This window comes from Eretmochelys imbricata, chromosome 22 (genome assembly GCF_965152235.1).
Source record: "Eretmochelys imbricata isolate rEreImb1 chromosome 22, rEreImb1.hap1, whole genome shotgun sequence".
In the NCBI taxonomy this organism is placed as follows: Eukaryota; Metazoa; Chordata; order Testudines; family Cheloniidae; genus Eretmochelys; species Eretmochelys imbricata.
The window spans coordinates 20,252,163-20,271,717 of NC_135593.1; the positions used below are offsets into that span (position 1 = coordinate 20,252,163).

At 48.7% G+C, this 19,555-nt stretch overlaps 2 protein-coding genes across 9 annotated transcripts in view; one reads left to right on the forward strand and one right to left on the reverse strand.

Annotated features, from left to right (window-relative positions):
* On the forward strand, positions 1-19,422 carry TMEM25 (transmembrane protein 25). 5 transcript variants are annotated; one of them, XR_013348584.1, is made up of 11 exons: positions 1-112; positions 638-767; positions 1,241-1,552; positions 2,625-2,915; positions 5,129-5,260; positions 5,439-5,469; positions 6,257-6,357; positions 6,683-6,769; positions 9,822-10,064; positions 16,732-16,798; positions 19,403-19,422. XR_013348584.1 is itself a non-coding variant. In XM_077839703.1 (9 exons), exons 2-9 carry the CDS (start codon positions 680-682, stop codon positions 9,893-9,895), a joined length of 1,116 nt encoding a protein of 371 aa, XP_077695829.1. In that variant the 5' UTR covers positions 1-112; positions 638-679; the 3' UTR covers positions 9,896-11,923. The 5 variants fall into 5 exon arrangements, 3 of the variants coding, with proteins under 3 accessions (XP_077695829.1, XP_077695831.1, XP_077695830.1); XR_013348583.1 differs by lacking the exons at positions 16,732-16,798; positions 19,403-19,422 and adding an exon at positions 11,761-11,923; XM_077839703.1 differs by lacking the exons at positions 16,732-16,798; positions 19,403-19,422 and having other exon boundaries at positions 9,822-11,923.
* IFT46 (intraflagellar transport 46) overlaps positions 12,689-19,555 on the reverse strand; it is a 15,902-nt gene continuing 9,035 nt past the window's right edge. For 2 of the 4 annotated variants that reach the window (XM_077839708.1, XM_077839706.1), the window contains exons 7-12: positions 17,691-17,819; positions 17,117-17,238; positions 15,579-15,645; positions 15,014-15,074; positions 14,181-14,266; positions 12,689-13,056 (exon numbers count right to left, since the gene is read on the reverse strand). In XM_077839708.1, coding sequence (XP_077695834.1) covers positions 12,961-13,056; positions 14,181-14,266; positions 15,014-15,074; positions 15,579-15,645; positions 17,117-17,238; positions 17,691-17,819 — 561 coding nt within the window. In that variant the 3' untranslated portion in view covers positions 12,689-12,960. The remainder of the gene's footprint in view (positions 13,057-14,180; positions 14,267-15,013; positions 15,075-15,578; positions 15,646-17,116; positions 17,239-17,690; positions 17,820-19,555) is intronic. The other 2 variants (XM_077839707.1, XM_077839709.1) reach the window with 2 other exon arrangements.

The following is a 19,555-nucleotide window of genomic DNA, read 5'->3' on the forward strand; positions in this document are numbered from 1 at the left end:
CCCGCGGGCCCCTGCAGCGCCCCCCTGCAGCGCCCCCGCGGGCCTGAGCGCTCGCGGGGCCGGCGGGGCTCGGCGGGCGCAGCTGCTGATGGAGCCGCCGCAGTGATCCCAGGTAACCGGCCTCCGCCCGCCGCGGCCTTGGGGCTCGCTGGCCAGCAGCGCTGGGGGCCGCCGCCCGGGGGGAGCCTCTGGGGGGCGCGGGGCATCGGCCCAGCCCGCGCGCCACCCCGGGCTCCTCGCGCCGTGTGCCCCGCCCGTGCGCGTGCCCCGTGAAGGCACACCATGGGGACGGGTGGGTGCGTGCGCTGTGCGGGGTTCGGTGTGAACCCCCTTCCCCCCCCCCGTAGCTCCCCGTGCGGAGGCCTGGCGGGGGATGTGCTGACACCCGGGGGCCTGCAGTTGGGTGGTGACCGCTGAGTGGCGAGCTGGCCCCTGGGGGTCTCCAGGGGTCGTGGGGGCCGCTGTGGGCAGGCACGCTGCATTGGTCACCTGGCTAACACCCGGCGCAGTGATCGCCCCTCGCTTGGCCGCGCAGGCAACGGACCCGAGTTCAGGGGATCCCTCGGAGCCCACTCTAGGAGCAGCATCCCTGCTCCGCCCTCCCCATGGCACTCGGTACTGTCTGACTCTCTCCTAGTGCTGGGGCGCTGGTGAAACTGGGGACCCGACCGGAGCACAGATGGGGCTCACCAGGAACCTGGCCGGCTGCGGTGCCATCCTCTCCCATGCACTGCTGCTGCTCCACATTGGGGCACTGGTGCAGTCAGGTAAGGCCCTTGCCTGGAGGGGAGTCCCCGTGCCCTGTGGGGAGCTGGGCAGGCCTGGGCCCTGTGCATGGATAGTCCATGCAGTTCTCGGACTGGACTTGCCCCCTGCCTCCATGCCAGCTTGTGGGGGGCCCCCTGAAACTGAGTGAACAGGCGCCGAACCTAGCCCTCTGCGTTGGCTGTGAGGCAGGAGGCTCCTGGAGGCCATGCCTACCAAGACTCCCTTACCTGGTCTGCTGCAGTGTCCTCTGCCCTGGCTGGCCCAACTTCCAGCTCCCCAGCTGGTGTCTTAGCCAGCTCAGAGCAGCCCCACTTAGATTCAGAGCTCCAGGGACTTGTTCCAGCCGCCTAGGGCCTGTTTCTATGTTGGTGAAATGGATCCCTGGTGTGTATGGAGTTGGAGCAGGGCATAGGATGAGCTCCTGGCTCAAGTGTGCTGCTTTGTTGGCTTTTCCCTCCTGATTCCCTGGCAGGGCTGGGGGAACCAGATCCCAAGATCAATGGGCAGTCACTGTTGGTGAGCACCATGCAGGAGGATGAGAGCCGGGACTTCACCTGCCAGGTGGACAGCTGGCAAGCCGTGCCCATGCTTACCTGGTACCTGAATGGCGAGAAGCAAGAGACCAATGGTTCCACAGTGTTGGCCACCTTGGCTGAGGCCTTTGAGCAAAGCTCCAGCACTTTCACAGTCACGGCGCAGCGCGCAGACAGGGAACTGAACTGCTCACTGACAGACCCAGCCTCTGGCAAGACCTCCAACGCCTCGGTGCTTCTCAACGTGCAGTGTAAGGGCTGGCCCCTTGGGCTTTGCCAGGGCTCCTGCTCTGTACAGGCCAGGTCCCTCGTCCGGAGAATTCATTAGGGGAGAGACCAAGGGGCACCCCTCCCCACAACACACACCTTAATCCCATTTTGCATCCCCTCTGCTATTCCAGCCGTGCCCCCTCTCTCCCTCTACAGCTCTGATAATACCCCTTGATTCCAAGCCATGGCCCCTGGCTATTCTAGCCTGGCCCCTGCTCTCCTCCCAAGTTCTCAGTCCTGACCCCACTATTCCAGCCCTTCCACTTTTGCCCCCAGCTTTGCTGCTGCTGCTTAGTCCTGGCTCGCACCCAAAGCAGAGGTGGCTGGTCATACAGAGCTCTGAGGTGGACACAGTATCCTGGGCTCCACCAGATATATTTCTCTGGAGATCTGAGGAGGGTTGGTCCCAGCTCCCCTGAACAGAGAGGCTAACAAGACCCCTCCTGCACTTTCTCCAGCCAAGCCCTAGGCAGTTAGACACAATGGAATGGCAGAGGCTTCCTTCCCACCCATGGTTGTGTGTCTGGACCAAGGAAGCAGCCAGAGCAGGGGCTGGACTGGAAGGGGTTAATTGTGGAATGCCCTGGATGCCCTGGCCAGTTGCAGGGAGGCTGTCATCATTATTCTCATTAGCAGCTAATTGGGGCCCTCAGGAGCTCTGTGCTGCCAGCACCTCAGGGGTTTGAGCCCCACATGTCATGGTCAGATGTGCAGAGAACACAGGACACTGACCTGAATCCATCACTAATAACAACGAAGCCTCCTCATTAAAGTGCTGCACAAACATGAAATTATGACTTTTCCCTCCCACCGCTGAGACAGGAGGCCAAATTCAACCCTGGCAGAGGAACCCTGCCCCTCAGCTCACAAGCCCCTGCTCCCAGCACACAGCCATCAGCCCTGACCCCCAGATTCCTGCTCTAACCACTAGACCCTGCTCCTTGTTCCCCAGCTCTAACTACTAGACCCCGCTGCCTCTCCAGTGTTCACTAGGTTCACGACCAGGGGCCAGCTTTGTTTCATACACATTGGTTTGTGTCCCTTCTTGCCCAGTTAAACCGGAGATCATGACGATGAATGCCAAGTACCAGGAGGCCAAAGACCCAGGTCTCTTCATGGTTCTCTTTGTCCTGGTGCGGGCCAATCCCCCAGCCAGCATCACCTGGATAGACCAGGACGGGCATGTGATGGTGAATACATCCGACTTCCTCATCCTGGACACGAAGAGCTACCCCTGGCTGACCAACCACACCGTGCAGGTGCAGCTCAGCAGTGTGGCCAAGAACTTCTCTTTCACCGCAGTCAACAATGTGGGCATCACCAACTCCTCCATCCTGCCACCAGGTAGGTGGGACCCCTCTGGGAGTTGGGCACTGGGACTGGAGAGTGTTGCAGAATCAGGGCCCTTCCCCCACATCTCATCTTGGTCTGGGGTGATCCACAAATCCGGCAATGGTGGGAGAGGCTGCAGCCAGTGCAAGCAGGGCTGTGGGGGCAAGTGCCTGAGTGAGGGGATGTCCATGGGGAATCCAGATGTTCTGAGAGCTTGTGGGGATGGACACTTCTTTTCTGTTACTGCCCTGTAGAGGAGCTGATACCTCCTTTGTCTCCCCAATATACACACCCCTGCCCTGGGGCAGGATCAGAGCTGGCGCCTCCTGGAGGGGAAAGGCCCTGTATCCCATTCCCCCCCAAGAAAGCATCTGTTTTGTGAGAACAGTTTTACAGAGGAGCCCAGCTGTGCTTCACGCTCCCTGCTTCACTTTGGGGGAACTGGGTAGTGAATGTAGAGACCCATGTTATCCTTCTGAAGCGCAACATCCCAGAGCTGAAAGCAATTATGAGCCAAATCATAATTCTTCCTTGTGGGCTTTTAGGCACATATATAAAACAAATGGAAGAAAGGGGAAGTTGTTAATAATGAATATAAATCAGAAGTTAAGAATTGTAGAAAATTAATAAGGGAAGCAAAAGGACATAAGGAGAAATCTGTGGCCAGCAGAGTTAAAGACAATAGGGACTTTTAAAAATATATTAGGAATAAAAGGAATCCTAACAATTGTACCAGTCCACTGCTAGATGGAAATGGTAAAATTATCAGTAATAATGCAGATAAGGCAGAAGTGTTCAATAAATATTTCTGTTCTATATTTTGGGGAAAAACAGATGATACAGTCTCATCACATAGTGATGATAACACTCTTTCCATTCCGCTACTATCGCTGGAGGATGTTAAACAGAAGCTAGACATTTTTAAATCATCAGGTCCAGATAACTTGCATCCAAAAGTTTTTAAAAAGTTGGCTGAGGAGCTCACCGAACCATTTATATTAATTTCCAATATGGGTTGGAGCACTGGGGAAGTTCCAGAAGACTAGGAGAAAGCTCATGTACCGATTTTTAAAAAGATTAAATGGGACAATCCAGGTGATTGTAGGCCTGTCAACCTGACATCGATCCCGGGCAGGACAATGGAGTGGCTGATACAGGACTTGATTAATAAAGAATTAAAGAAGGATGTAATTAATGCAAATCAACATGGATATATGGAAAATAGATCCTGTCAAATAACTTGATATCTTTTTTTTATGCGATTACAAATTTGGTTGATAAGTGTAATAGTATGATGAAATAGATTTCTGTAAGGCATTTGACTTGGTACTGCATGACATTTTGATTTAAAGAAGTAGAATAATATAAAATTAACATGGCACACAGTAAATGGATTAAAAACTGGTTAAATGTAAATGTATCCATCTAGGAGCAAAGAGTGCAGGCCATACTTACAGGATGAGGGACTCTAGCCTGGGAAGCAGTGACTCTGAAACACTTGGGAGTCGTGGTGGATAATCAGCTGAACATGAGCTACTACTGTGATGCTGTGGCCAAAAATGCTAATGAGATCTTGGCATGCATAAATAGGGGAATCTTGAGTAGGAGTAGAGATCATTTAACCTCTCTATTTGGCACTGGTGCGACTGCTGCTGGAATCCTGTGTCCCGTTCTAGTGTCTACAATTCAAGGGGAGTGTTGATAAATTGGAGAGGGGTTAGAGAAAAGTCATCAGAATGATTAAAGGATTAGAAAATGTGCTTTATAGTGATAGACTCAAGGAACACAATTTATTTAGCTTAACAAAGAGATGGCAACTCGATTACAGTCTATGAATATGTACATGGGGAGCAGAGACGGGTAGAACAAGATCCAAGGGCTGGAAATTGAAGCTAGACAAATTCAGACTGGAAAAAAGATGTAAATTTTTAACAATGAGAGTAATTAAGCACTGGAACAATTTAGCAGGGGTCATGGCGGATTCTCCATCACTGCTCTGGGAATTTTGGGGCAAGTTCCCTGGCCTGTGTTATAAGTTCAGACTAGATGATCACAGTGGGCCCTCCTGGCCTTAGAATCTATGAACCTGTGATGTGGGAGCCATAGATGCCAGACAGCCTCTGGTGCTGTAGGGGAATGGCCAGCGAGCACAGCCTGTAGGGTGGTGTAGGCCTGTGCGTGCTGCGTCTAGAGGTCTCTAATGGGGGTGGCTGGCTCTGATGCAGGTCTCCTGGATACCCGTGTGGAGCTGCCCCTACTGGCCATCATTGTTGGAGGAGCCTTGGCACTGGGGACTCTCCTCTGTCTCAACACCCTCATCATCTGTGTCATCTGCAGGAAGGGGAAGAAGGCGTCAGGTGAGAGGGATGTGTCCTTGCACTGCTGGTGCCCTGGACACCAGGACTTTTCTTTGGGCCTGGGAGCGCTCCCTCCCACAACCCCTTGGGTCACGGGCCCCGGTGCCCCTGCTGTGCCCAGCTCTGTGTAAAGGCCAGGATGCCAACTTTGCCCCTAACACGCTCTCTTCTTCGCTAGGGCTCTCTGGACCTATGCCGCTGCCTCCAAGGTAACCCACCCCTGCCCCTCGCTGCGGGGTCTCTGTTCTGATAGGACTTGGTGGAGGGGTAAAAGTGCCTTATTATCCGCCCTCCCTCACCGAACAGCCTGAAGCCTGCACCTCCCCTCCCCCCATGCACCAGTGCCTGCCTCTTTAACCCCTTCACTGCTTTGGCATGTGCAGTTTTTGGGGAGGGTCTGGGGCCGCTAGGAGCACATGGGGATGGCTGAGCTCCATGTGGTGGGATACCCTGGGGCTGGGATAAGTTTGACGTTGTTGCAAGGTGCCAGGTTCACAGTACTGGAGATTGGAGTCCTCTACCCCCAGAGCAGGGGCAGCCTGGGCACCCAAGCCCTGCCCTGCCCTGCCTGGAGAGACCCTGTGTAGGGGCAAGAGGAGAGTCCAGTGTGTAGGGCCAGCTGGGGCTGACTGTAATTTGGGCCCTTGGGAGCTAGACTGACTCCTGCCAACTTACTTCAGAGAGGGGCCCCAGCTGCTGCGTGGGGAGTGTCCAGTCCCTACCAGGCTGGGCAGGGCTTCCTATCCAGACCTCCCCTCGATCAGTGCTGGTTCCATGGGACACAGATGTAGCAGCAGGGGCTGAGGGCCAACCCAGCCCGGAACGAGCCAAATCCGCTGACACCTAGGCATGAGCTGGGGGCCGGGCCTCTGGGCTGGGAGGGGGGGGGGGGGGGGGCGGCGGACGGGCCTCTGGGCTGGGGGGGGCCTGCGCTGCAGTATCTGCTGTGCCACAGGAGGGGCTCTTGCAGCCATTCAGTCTTTGTTCTTGCTGCAGCGATTCCAACAACCTGAAGTTGAACAGCGTGCGACTGCCCCGAGAGAACATGTCCCTCCCGTCCAACCTGCAGCTCAATGACCTCACGCAGGAGGCCAAAGGTGCGTTCCTTACCAGAGCCAGGCAGTTTAGAGGGATGTCCCTTCTGAGTTGGGCCCAGCTGCCCATAGCATATAGGGTGAGATTTCCCATTGACCAAGTGTGAGCCTTTCCCCAGGACTCCTCTCCTGCCTCTGTCTGGGGCAGTGGCTTCTCCTTTGATTGTAGCTCTGAGCACTGGGCTGGGTCTCTGCTGCATTTGGAGGTGGGTTGGGACTGGGCCAGTATCCCGAGGTAGGGGAGTTCCAGCTCTGATGGGGGAAGTATAGATATGTGACACAATGTGTGTGATTCCTCCTCACTCCAAACACGTCCTTCCCCTGACAGCCAGCCATGGAGATGCGGGACTCCAGACCAAGCGGAAGGACGATGCCCTGTCGGAGCCAGAGAACAGCCTGGGCCTTGGTAATAGAGGTAGCAAGTCTGGGTGGCCCTGTAGGGGCAGGGAGTGGATCTGGGAGAGGTGGTTCCATCCTGTGATAGACTAGTGCAAATGGCTCACTACTGGGTGCAGTGTCGGCAGCAGCTCTGCACTGGAAGAGTGGGGAGATCACGTATAAAGTGGGAAGGCAGCTGCTGCGTGGGGATAACAGTGTGGGGGCTCAGAAGGGCCATACTGCCGGCTCTAAACCATGGGAACCTCTTGCTTTGGGTCAGTGCTAATATGGCCCTACAGGCAAGTATTAGATAAACAGCAACGTACGCCTACCTCTTTGAGCAGGATCCCTCACTGAATCTAATTGCCCACGCTGTGGTTCAACTTTCTTTAAAACTTTGTAGCAAACATAAGGAGGTCAACAAGCGTGTGGGCAAGGGGGTTATAGTGAACTTAGATTTTCAGAAAGCCTTTGACAAGGTCCCTCACCAAAGACTCTTAAGCAAAGTAAGTTGTCCTGGGATAAGAAAGATCCTCTCATGGATCGGTAACTGGTTAAAAGATAGGAAACAAAGGGTAGGAATAAATGGTCAGTTTTCAGAATGGAGAGAGGTAAATAGTGGTGTCCCCCAGGGGTCTGCTCTGGGACCAGTACTATTCAATATATTCATAAATGAGCTGGAAAAAGGGGTAAACAGTGAGGTGGCAAAATTTGTAGATGATACAAAACTGCTCGAGATGGTTAAGTCCAAAGCACACTGTGAAGAGCTACAAAACATGATCTCACAAAACTGGGTGACTGGGCAACAAAATGGCAATGAAATTCAGTATTGATAAATGCAAAGTAATGTATATTGGAAAACATCCCAACTATATATATAAAATGATGGGGTCTAAATTGGCTGTTACCACTCAACAAAGAGATCTTGGAGTCATTGTGGATAGTTCTCTGAAAACATCCACTCAATGTGTAGCGGCACTCAAAAAAGTGAACAGAAAGTTGGGAATCATTAAGAAATGGATAGATACGATATTTTCTGTCTTATTATTGCCTCTATATAAGTCCATGGTACGCCTACATCTTTAATACTGCGTGCAGATGTCGTCGCCCCATCTCAAAAAAGATATATGGGAATTGGAAAAAAGTTCAGAAAAGGGCAACAAAAATGATTATGGGTATGGAACAGCTTCCATATGAAGAGAGATTAATAAGATTGGGACTTTTCAGCTTGGAAAAGAGACGACTATCATATCCCACCCCCTTAGAGGTCTATCAAATCATGACTGGTGTGGAGAAAGTAAATAAAGTGTTATTTACTCCTTCTCATAATGAGTGGGGTCCTGCAGGGATCAGTTCTGGGTCCGGTTCTGTTCAATATCTTCATCAGTGATTTAGATAATGGCATAGATAGCACACTTATAAAGTTTGCGGATGATACCAAGCTGGGAGGGGTTGCAAGTGCTTTGGAGGATAAGATTAAAATTAAAAATGATCTGGACAAACCTGAAAAACGGTCTGAAGTAGATAGGATGAAATTTAATAAGGACAAATGCAAAGTACTCCACTTAGGAAGGAACAATCAGTTGCACACATAGAAAATGGGAAATGACTACCTAGGAAGGAGTATGGTGGAAAGGGATCTTGGGATCTTAGTGGATCACAAGCTAAATATGAGTCAACAGTGTAACACTGTTGCAAAAAAAAGTGAACATCATTCTGGGATGTATTAGCAGGAGTGTTGTAAGTAAGACAGGAGAAGTAATTCTTCCGCTCTACTCCATGCTGATTAGATCTCAACTGGGGTATTGTGGCCAGTTCTGGGCACCACATTTGAGGAAAGATGTGGACAAATTGGAGAAAATCCAGAGAAGAGCAACAAAAATGATTAACGGTCTAGAAAACATGACCTATGAGGGAAGATTGAAAAAATTGGGTTTGTTTAGTCTGGAAAAGAGGAGACTGAGAGGGGACATAACAGTTTTCAGGTACATAAAAGGTTGTTACAAGGAGGAGGGAGAAGAATTATTCTTCTTAACCTCTGAGGATAGGACAAGAAGCAATGGTCTTAAATTGCAGCCAGCGATGTTTAGGTTGGACATTAGGAAAAACTTCCTAACTGTCAGAGTGGTTAAGCACTGGAATAAATTGCCTAGGAAGGTTGTGGAATCTCCATCATTGGAGATTTTTAAGAGCAGGTTAGACGAACACCTGTCAGGAACGGTCTAGATAATACTTAGTCCTGCCTTGAGTGTAGGAGACTGGACTAGATGACCTCTCGAGTTCCCTTCTAGTTCTGTGATTCTATTACGCAAGAACTAGGGGTCACCAAATGAAATTAATAGCAGGTTTAAAACAAACAAAAGGAAGTATTTCTTCACACAAAGCAGTCAACCTGTGGAACTCTGCCAGAGGATGTTGTGAAGGCCAAGACTACCAGGGTTCAAAAAAGAACTAGATAAGTTCACTGAGGATAGGTGGCTATTCGCCAGGTTGGGCAGGGATGGTGTCTCTAGCCTCTGTTTGTCAGAAGCTGGGAATGGGTCACTTGATGATTCCCTGTTCTGTTCATTCCCTCTGGGGCACCTGGCATTGACCACTGTCTGCAGACAGGATACTGGGCTAGAAGGACCCCTGTTCTGCCTTCTCCACCTAGGATGCCCTGCCCCTTCCTGCTCTCCCACTTGCCGGTGATCAGCAGGTGCTGGGGGGGGAGGGGGGAGCTGATCTGGGGCTGCAGGTGTGTGCTGAGCACCCACTTTTTTTTCTGGGGGTCTCCAGCCTCAGAACATGCACAGTGTTGGTGCTGTGTGGCTGTTCTGATGCTCTTAATATTAACTTTACATGTTTAGACCTTAGCAGAGGTTGTCATTATTTCAAACCTATTTAACTTTAAATGGGCTGAAAGTGGAGGGACTGACAGGCAACTGGCATGGATATGCTTTGAAATGGCCTGAGTGTTGGGGCTTTAGCGAGCCTGGGAACAGTGTAGCACCTGCCCCCATCAGCTTAATACTGCTGCATTCCCTGACCCACAACCTGGGCTGACTGTGCAGTAGGGCCCTTGTAATGGGATTTCTTTTGTCCTCCAGGTTTCGCCCAGTTCCCGATGGTTGGGCACATTTACAAAGTGTCCAGCATGAGCAGTGATGAGATATGGCTGTGACTGCTGCGGGGTCCAGGGTATCCCTCAGTCTCCTGGGATGAGTCCACTGATCCATCAGCACTGCAGACCCATCCAGGAGCTGCCATTCTCCCCAGAGGCTCCCCCAGGATCCCAGACAACAGAGCCAGCTCAGAACAAGTTCTCCGTGTAACCACCACCAGAGCTCCAGGTGAGAAAAGTGCAACGTCACTAACTTCTTGTGACTGCAGGTCTTCCACACCATCCTGCCCCAAGGATCTCTGGGTTCTTCAGCTCTCGCACTTGAATAGGTTAGCTAGTCTCACCTAAAACATCATGGAGTCTGATTTTTAAGAACTCTCCCGTGTGCGGGGAGACAGGTGGAGCACCAAGAATAGGAATGGCCTGTGCTCCTGCCCAGCAGCAAGAGGAATTCATGCATGCAACAGCCATGGTCATTTCATTTCCACTCAGCCCTGGGAGCACCCAGCTATGTTCATCTCTGAATGGATCAGGGCTACGTTCTGGAGCTCCTGTGAGGAGTCTGAAACTGGTGAGAGTGGAAGAGGGGGAGGTAATATCAGCATCTTAGGGAAGTAAATGAGTAGAGGGGGATAGGCAGTAAACCTGCCTCACTCAAACTCCAATCTCAGTCAGTCATACATTCCCTCTCAGGCCTGGCCAAGTATCTCAGTCCAGTGACTTCTAAAGTGGCTCCTGATGTTGGTGTCCAGTCTGACTCCTGGGGCTGGTGCCTGCTGCTCGGAGGGGAGAGAGAGTAGGAAACCCAGAAGATCGGGATCTAGGGGTTCCAAGACTACTTTAGAAAACGTGGCCTGTCCCCTGTGTATGTTGAGTATCATACAGTGGGAGATGGAACAGACTTACCTCCCCATGGGGCTGGGAGGGGAGAAGCACTCCAGGAACGGTATAGTGCTAAAACCTGAAATAGCAAGCAGTGAGGCTGTTATTTGTCAGCTGCTCTAGTTCTGTGTACTCACTCTGCTAGGGAAAAGTAAACCTCACCAGTTTGGGACGAAACAGCAAAAAGAGTGTGAGTACCCCCTGGTGCTTCTCAGCCTCCAGTTAACTCCAGCCCTGTATTGGGAGAGCAGTGATGGTCTGCTTCTGGGTATCCTATAATCAACCTCTTTGTGAGAAAGAACATGGGGTAGTTTCTGCTTGGAGCCCACAGCTGTCTCCTGGAGAAGAACTTGAGTAATAAAAAGGGAAGTTCTTAATCTTTGAAAAGAACATTTATGAGAGAGGTGTCCCTGCTCTGCCCTCATTTACACTCATGCAATTCCCCTGTGGACACTGGACAGGTATGGGTGTGCCTGAGGGTAGTTATCACTCTAATTCTTCACCCCTCTGAAGCTAGGCACTGCAGCACAGAGGACACTTCTATGTGAAAAACCACTGTGGAACCCTAACCCTCCATTGCAATAACTGGTGTGTAATTCCTACAGTCCAGAGTTGCTGCAGCACCTGGTCACTAGGATGGCGCTGAGGTTTTTAGCCTTTGCTTTGTTAGTGTCTTGCTATGGCAACAGTCTCTCTTGGTGAACGTGCATCTGGAAAGGGCAACTCTTTCCTGGGAGACTCCTATTTGTGACCCTTCTCTCATGCCAAGAAGTCGGCTTGGCCTGGGTGCCAGTGAATAAGTACAAATAGAGGTGCTGGTGGAAATAAATACACATGGCCATACAGGCTGACCAGCCTCTGAGTAAAACATTAAGCTATGCATCAAATTATCTAGCAGCTGTTAGCTCAGTTACTTGTTTTAAAATGCTGCATTGTTAGCTGAGGCATGTTTTATGTAACTTAGGCACTTTAAGAATAAAATGCTATAATCAAAGTGTAATACAGAGCTGCTTCTGAATTGACTGATGCTCTGCCTCTGGCAGGAGTTGATGGGATGGAGGAACCTACCTTGGCTTAGCTGCTTTAATGGCTGACTCCCCTGAGGGAGCCTTAAGTGGTCTTCGCCCCAAGGATCTCTTTCAGAGCACTGACCCAACAGTGTCTGGAAAATTCTTCCAACAGCAATAAACCAAATAATTGTCTGTAGCAGTGACTGGTTGTTTCTGGTGATCCGTCCTCTTCTCCCAAAATGCAGGACATGGCTCAGAGGTAGTGCCCCCATCTCTACCCAGAGCCTGATAAAGGGGACATTTCATGTGTTAACTGATGCTACCTACAGGAAACAAGGGGGAAACAGACTCCACTCTGCCTTAATATGAAGGTAGTACCACCCTCTGCCTCATGTCCATCCCCTTAATTTTCTCCCTTGAGTGGCTACTACTGGGCTCCTGCTACAGAGCAGAGGTCCATCCACAACACCACGTTCTCCCCTTCAATTGCTTCCAGTGACAGCTCTTCCCCCTTGCAGCACAGGTTTACACAAGCACATGAAGCGTGGTGAACAGATCACTATTAGAAATGCCTGAGCCCACCTCCAGGTGAATGACATGTTTGTGGCCCTTAGTGCTGTTCATCTCTCCATTTAGTGGCTGAATCTTATACTCATCTCATAATGGAGACTGCTGCAGAGAAGCAATTCAAAGCCCATTCCTGCAGTGAAGTCCTGGTTCCCCAGCAATGCAGGCTGGGTCTCTGGGCTAAATTCTTTTAAATATTTGCGTGGGGGAGAGAGAGTCAAGTTCCCAATCATTAGAACCAACTCTGAAGCTCAGCAGGCTGCAGAGCCACAAGGTTCAGAGTCTAGAGAATGGCTACAAAAGGAGTCCAAACATCTGCCTGAGCAGAGGGAGGGTTATGTCCTTAAGGAGATGCTCTGCCCAAGCTGATTTCAAGTATCAAAGACACCGTTACCCTTGCTGAGGTGCTCCCACTCACAAGCACTTGTTTAATGCTGAATCCTCTGGGAATGAGCCAAAGGAAAAGGGTCATGCAGCATTTACAATTAAACACCATGAGCTAAATTCTGACCTCTGCTAATTCATTGGAGTCGTACGCTGTCCATCTGCCAGTACACACAGAAAGACTGAGGTTTCAGTCATGCTTTGCCTTGCTCTGCTGATTGGCTTAGGCCAAGGCTCTACTCCTAGGTGCAGGTCCCAGCTCATGAAGAAAGGGTCTTTTTCTCAGCTGAAGCTTAACACTTCTATCTCTCCTGCTTGTGAGGGTGGATTCGATGGAGGACTCCCTACCTTTCTCCCTTCAGCCAGGGCTTTGAAATGCTGTGGGGGAAAGGAGACTGCGTTAGTGTAGTTACTTGCTCTCGTCACTTGACGACACACACAATCAGCTGTTTAGAGATAAAATATTTAGACCACCAACTCCCAAAAAACCATCAAATTCCACTACGACAATATTGTAAGTATGAGGCATTCTTTCAACTCACCCCCACAAAAAGGTACACTTCTAAGCAGAAATTGATGCAATTTGAAAAGCTACTCAGCTACATTTATGAAACATAATGGCTTCCTTTCCACTCTACACAAAATAATCTGTTATTTAGAGGAAGAAACTACATTGATAAAAAGAGAACGTTGATGGAGGAGGAAAGGGGAAACACGGGGCATACCCCACACTTCCATAAATACATTAATAAAAAATGAAAAGTACATTCACATTCATCAGTGGAACCTAAGTCCCCTTAGAAATAAGTGAATTTATTGTACAGGGATGGGCAAATACTGGAGAGAACGTAAGGAGGATTTCTCCATATATAGCATATTTGTCCAAAAAATAAAGACATTTTGGAAAATCCTTGGAGACTCGAGAAGGGAAATAACAGGGCGTCAGTATTTTATTGAATTGTCCTGCAAACTGCTTTTTATAAGAGCCCAAAAGAATCGATCATTCATTCTCCAGCTGCTAGCAGAAGTACCACAGCATTTGGTGGAAGAGTAGTGACTCTAAAACCAGTGACTGAGATCAAGAGGTGTGGGAAATTCTGGTACTAGAAAAAGTAACTCAAGTCAGTGTTCTACATCAGAGATAGAATAGCTATGTATTGACAAAGGGGGAAGTTGGTTGGAGTTTGCTGGAAGAGGGTCACTATATGCAAGTGTTGTATGAAGGAATGAATCCTTGTGAGGCATGGGCATGGGATGTGTGCAAGGTCAAAAATGCATTACAGCTAAGATTATTAGGAAATAACGGTAACACTTCAGAAAGTGATGTTCTTTGGCTAGGACAGGCACTGTTGTCCTGGGCTCTTCAGCAGTGCAGGGGAGCTATTGTGAATTTCAGGACAAGTGGCTTAACACTGCCTCTCTTTCTCCCTGCGTGCCCCCGCCCCTTGAGCATTCTAACAGTGATAGCCTGGAAGGTGGCGGACAGGGCTGAAGTCACCTACCTGTGAGTTCTTGAACTCTGAATACAGCGAGAAGAGGACATGCAGGGACTGGACCCGACTCTTATAGACAGGAATGTCCAGAATAGCTAGGACAAAATAACATAAGGATACTGAGCACAACCCTGCTGCCTGGATATTGGCCTCCTCCGAGTAGCAGTATCCCCTGAGCAGCCCCAGTGTTTGGGGCTTTACACATTTAGTTCTTTCTCCCAACTGCAGTCACCAGGAGATGCATCAGCTTAGGTCAGGGCTGAACTTAACTGCAGGTGTCTTACATTTCCTAACTGTCGTTCCATCTCTAGTGCTGCTAGGCTACAGTGCAGTCAGGAGGTTAGCAGTGAATGGTGAATAGGACAAAGCCTGAACCGAATATCCAGAGGGAACAGACATATTTAGAAATATGGGACCCATCTGTTTCTTTGCACAAGGACATGATACTGGGAGCACAACACCCATCTCCAGGAAAAACAATTTTTGGAATGAAAGCTCTGGGTCAGGGTTATTCACCTTGATGCAGTGTGGAACTGCTAGAGGTTCTGAAGGGACCTCCTATCAGCCCGCCCACCGGGGGCAGGCTCTCTCCCACACCTGGGGCATGATGACATAAAAGACTAAGCTTGAATGGGAGGGGAATGCAACTAATTCATCTGCAATACCTCCTCTAAACAGCCTGAGAGCACTGCTGTCGGGAGGAAGTGCTGCCTGCTCAGACACCCCTTTAGGCACATAACACTTTAGCTTGTGCATGGTGGTGCTTGGAGGATGGTGAGGAGCTGGCACTCCGCTGCCTCTGAGAAGAAGATGAGAGTGACACATATGGGTCCTTTGCTTACCACATATCATGTCAATATACTCAGCCAGGCCACAGTTGATGTCCGCAGTTGGAAGGCTTACCTAGACAGGACATGGTAAGACATGGAAAGAGTGACTCATGATCCAGCTCTTGTTCAGTTCCCATACAGCAAGAATACGTACTAGTGTTACCCCAGCACAGAGCAGGCACAGCCTGCTTTATATGGAGGGAAGCCTCTGGGGCTCATTCTTTGCTTGGTGTCTTTACCAACATGTGGATGCCCGTTCACTAGAAATTGAGCTGAAACTCACTCATTTCACACAGGCTACTGAACAGGCATCACAGGGTGGCAGCTCTCAAGCACCACTGACTAACCTGGCTGGCTTGAGTTGATGAGCTAGAACATACCAAATTAGCCTGGTCATTGGTTGCAAGGTGGTTTTCCATTATATTAATGCAAGAAACCCAAACAACTCTGAGCCAGCCTGCATTAATGAGGGATAACACAGAGTAGGCAAACAGCAAACAGGCCAAAGTGAAACAAAAGCCCAGATTATGCCTGTAATACACAACTGGGGTAGCTGTTAGACAGGCTGACAACATACCTTTCCCAAGAGCTCCTCAAATTCTGGGGACCATTCCTGCATCAGAGTCTCGATATCAGGCATTGGCCTGCAAGGGGAGAAAAACAACCCTGCACGTAAAAACACAGTATGCCAGGATTAATTTTGCTGGATGTGGGGCTTCCTGACAGTGCACTGACAACAGACTGGTGTGAATGGTGAGAGTGTGACAGCAACAGCACTCTTGTCCTCACAGAGAAAGAAAACAGACACACATTCGCGCCTATAAGCACACACAAGTGTGGTACTGATTAAGTAGCTTTCACAGTAGTCAAAACAGGTGCCAACTCCATATTGCAAGAGACAAGAGCAAGTCATCCACAGATTTCACTACACCTGCTATAGAATGAGAGTTACCGTACTACACCTCTGGAGGTCTGGGATCAAGTCTGATTTGGATCACATGGGAAAATGAGTTTGATGGTCTCAGATTAATCCACACATCTGGACATCACAATCTATATACGCTACAAATCTCTTCACACGAGAGGCTTATGGGACAGCAGTGGGGCTTGCTGGCTGGGACTGAGGAGTTTTGGCAGAGGTGTGTGGTGAGCTCAGGCCTGGAAAAGCGGGGAGTATCCAAGTCAGGATTGGGGATACTGGCAAAGCAGGGTGAGAGCTTTTCTAATAAATAATAATATCTTCCTCAAAGCACTTTGCAAAGGTGCTCAGGATTTAGAGGGGGACCAAACTCACTTGCAAAGTTATAGACACAAACACAAACAGCTGTATGTTTCAAAATCAAGGGAGAGTTTTGCTGAGGAGTTATGAATCCATAGGAATTTCAGTTAAGAGTGGATGAGCCAAGTAAAGGTAACATGGAGAGAATGCACACATTCATTCCTAACTCTTGCCTGTGTCAGAGATTTTGACTTGTACACACAATCCATAGCTGTAACCATTTACCAAGTATCTGATGAGAGATCAATTCCTTCTTCACAGTCATGGCAAGAATAATTCTGATGAGGTGATGTTTTTATCTTCTCTAAATAAATCATTAGTCTAACTCTGTATCTGCATTTCTAAAACCCCTTTCACTGCAGTGCAACATACTGTAGGTCAACAAAGTTCCTCCTCTCTCCTGACTCTGCATTTTGAAAAGAGTTAACTATAGTTCTTTGCTGTCATACAGAGCCTTTCATCTCAGGGTATCTAAGCACTTCACAAACATTAGAGAAGCCCCTCAGTCCTACTCTCAGGTAAGTCAGTATTACTATCCTCATATGACAGGTGAGGAAACTGAAATACAAGGTAAGTGACTTGTCCAACATCAAACAACAGGTCAGTGGCAGGGGGAAAATAGAACCCAGGAGTCCCAACTCTTAGTCCCCCCACTCAAGCTACTTACACATGCACCCTTTCTACAAGGGCAAACTAGAGCTATCCGAATTACACAAAGTCAGCAGGAGAGAAATTCCATCCATTAAAGGATACTCAAACTGCATCTCTGCATGTAAGACAAGTGGTAAGGAGTAAGCCGAGTAAAATACAAATGCGGGAGGGTACAGAGAGCTCACCTGGTGTAGTGCACAGTAGCAGGAGGTTTGAAGCGATGTAACTCGCTGATGCTCTCGATCCAGTTATCAATAGCTTTGGGATTCTTCTCTGCATTCTCCAAGCTCTTCACTTTTATTTGCTGCTGAGAACAGAAATGAGAATCTGGAGACAGACTTTCCAAGACTGGTGGGTCCCTGCAAACCCTATGCTTCATTCCTGGCTGGATTGTGTGGTTTTGGTCTCTTTCCCAGCTGCGCTATACTATCCAGTGTCTGCATATTGGAGCAGAAGAGCAACTGGGAAAGAACACAGTGACCCAAACCAGACAGCAACAACCACAGGGGAATGAAGCTCTAACCCAAGGAAACAAATGGATCCAAAGTCTGTTTATGAAGACGTGTGTGTGAATGAGAGCAGACACACTGTAGTCTAAAGGCGTGGGTGGGAAAGATGTTTTCCTGTTCATGAGAACTTAGTCAAATCCTCACTGTGCTGTAACCATGGTAGTGGTACAGCCACACAGGTTAGAACAAGACTCCATCTTTCTACCAAGCTTAGTGTGGGGTAACCAGCTCTTTTTCATTCATAACTTACTGCAACATTGTGCTGTTTGGAGTTTTCCGTTAACCAGAGAGAGAGCACCGTGGAATCTGACTGTTTTGTGGATGGCTCATCCAGTACCAACAGGCCAAGGTTATCTGGCTTCCCATTGGGACATGGAACCTGCAGATAAACAAAGAGGAACTGAATTTTTTTTCTTCTAAATTCAAAACTGGAGTTTAAAGGCTGTTTAAAATGAGCTTCTCTAAGTTATAGACTTGGAAGATCAATTTTCAGAGTAACAGCCGTGTTAGTCTGTATTCGCAAAAAGAAAAGGAGCACTTGTGGCACCTTAGAGACTAACCACACGAAAGCTTATGCTCAAATAAATTGGTTAGTCTCTAAGGTGCGACAAGTCCTCCTTTTCTTTTTGGAAGATCAAAAGAAACAGACTGGCCTTAGAGAAAGAGGTGAGAGAGAGAGAGAGTTGTAGAGCTGTATGGCAATTCTGGAGCAGAAAAAGAGCTGCAGCTTAAATGGGATGCTACAGAAAACAGAGCAAGAAGGAACATCAGAATTAAACGACTACCTGAAACCACTGAAGGAGGATGTACATGGTAAAGTTGTTAAAGCTGAGCTCACCGGAAGAGGTGCAAGTGGAGAGAGCAAAAAAAGCTCTGCTCTGTCCACTTAGGTCTCATTGCCAATTGTGCCCACATATCTATTCAGGGGACACCATCACAGGGCCTAATAACATCAGCCACACTATCAGAGGCTCGTTCACCTGCACATCCACCAATGTGATATATGCCATCATGTGCCAGCAATGCCCCTCTGCCATGTACATCGGTCAAACTGGACAGTCTCTACGTAAAAGAATAAATGGACACAAATCAGATGTCAAGAATTATAACATTCATAAACCAGTCGGAGAACACTTCAATCTCTCTGGTCACGCAATCACAGACATGAAGGTCGCTATCTTAAAACAAAAAAACTTCAAATCCAGACTCCAGCGAGAAACTGCTGAATTGGAATTCATTTGCAAATTGGATACTATTAATTTAGGCTTAAATAGAGACTGGGAGTGGCTAAGTCATTATGCAAGGTAGCCTATTTCCTCTTGTTTTTTCCTACCCCCCCCCCCAGATGTTCTGGTTTAACTTGGATTTAAACTTGGAGAGTGGTCAGTTTGGATGAGCTATTACCAGCAGGAGAGTGAGTTTGTGTGTGTATGGGGGTGGGTTTTTGGAGGGGGGTGAGGGAGTGAGAGAACCTGGATTTGTGCAGGAAATGGCCCAACTTGATTATTATGCACATTGTGTAAAGAGTTGTCACTTTGGATGGGCTATCACCAGCAGGAGAGTGAATTTGTGTGGGGGGGTGGAGGGTGAGAAAACCTGGATTTGTGCTGGAAATAGCCTAACCTGATGATCACTTTAGATAAGCTATTACCAGCAGGACAGTGGGGTGGGAGGAGGTATTGTTTCATATTCTCTGTGTATATATAAAGTCTGCTGCAGTTTCCATGGTATGCATCCGATGAAGTGAGCTGTAGCTCACGAAAGCTCATGCTCAAATAAATTGGTTAGTCTCTAAGGTGCCACAAGTACTCCTTTTCTTTTTGCATAATAGACTCAGAGATCTGATTGTGAAATTTCATCATTATCAGCAGAAAGATTTAATTTTAAAAAAACAGAGAGCAGTCAGAGCTTTTATTCAAAGGCCTCAGTTTTTCCATAACCTCTGTGCCCTTACTTTAAAAGAGAGAAGAGAGCTGGAGGAAATTACAGCAGCACTCAGGAGGCCAGATATCCACTGCAGACGGGGATCCCATTTACACTCTCATACAGCTTCCAAAATCAGTAGTATGATACAGTAAGAGACTGTAAATAAGAGAAACCAATACACTCCAGTCA

Bases quoted from the DNA above. Each gene is read 5' to 3' on its own strand.
- TMEM25 (XM_077839703.1), top strand. From the start codon at position 680: ATGGGGCTCACCAGGAACCTGGCCGGCTGCGGTGCCATCCTCTCCCAT. The intron at 768-1,240 runs GTAAGGCCCTTG...ATTCCCTGGCAG, and splicing joins TGGGGCACTGGTGCAGTCAG to GGCTGGGGGAACCAGATCCC. The intron at 2,916-5,128 runs GTAGGTGGGACC...GCTCTGATGCAG, and splicing joins CTCCTCCATCCTGCCACCAG to GTCTCCTGGATACCCGTGTG.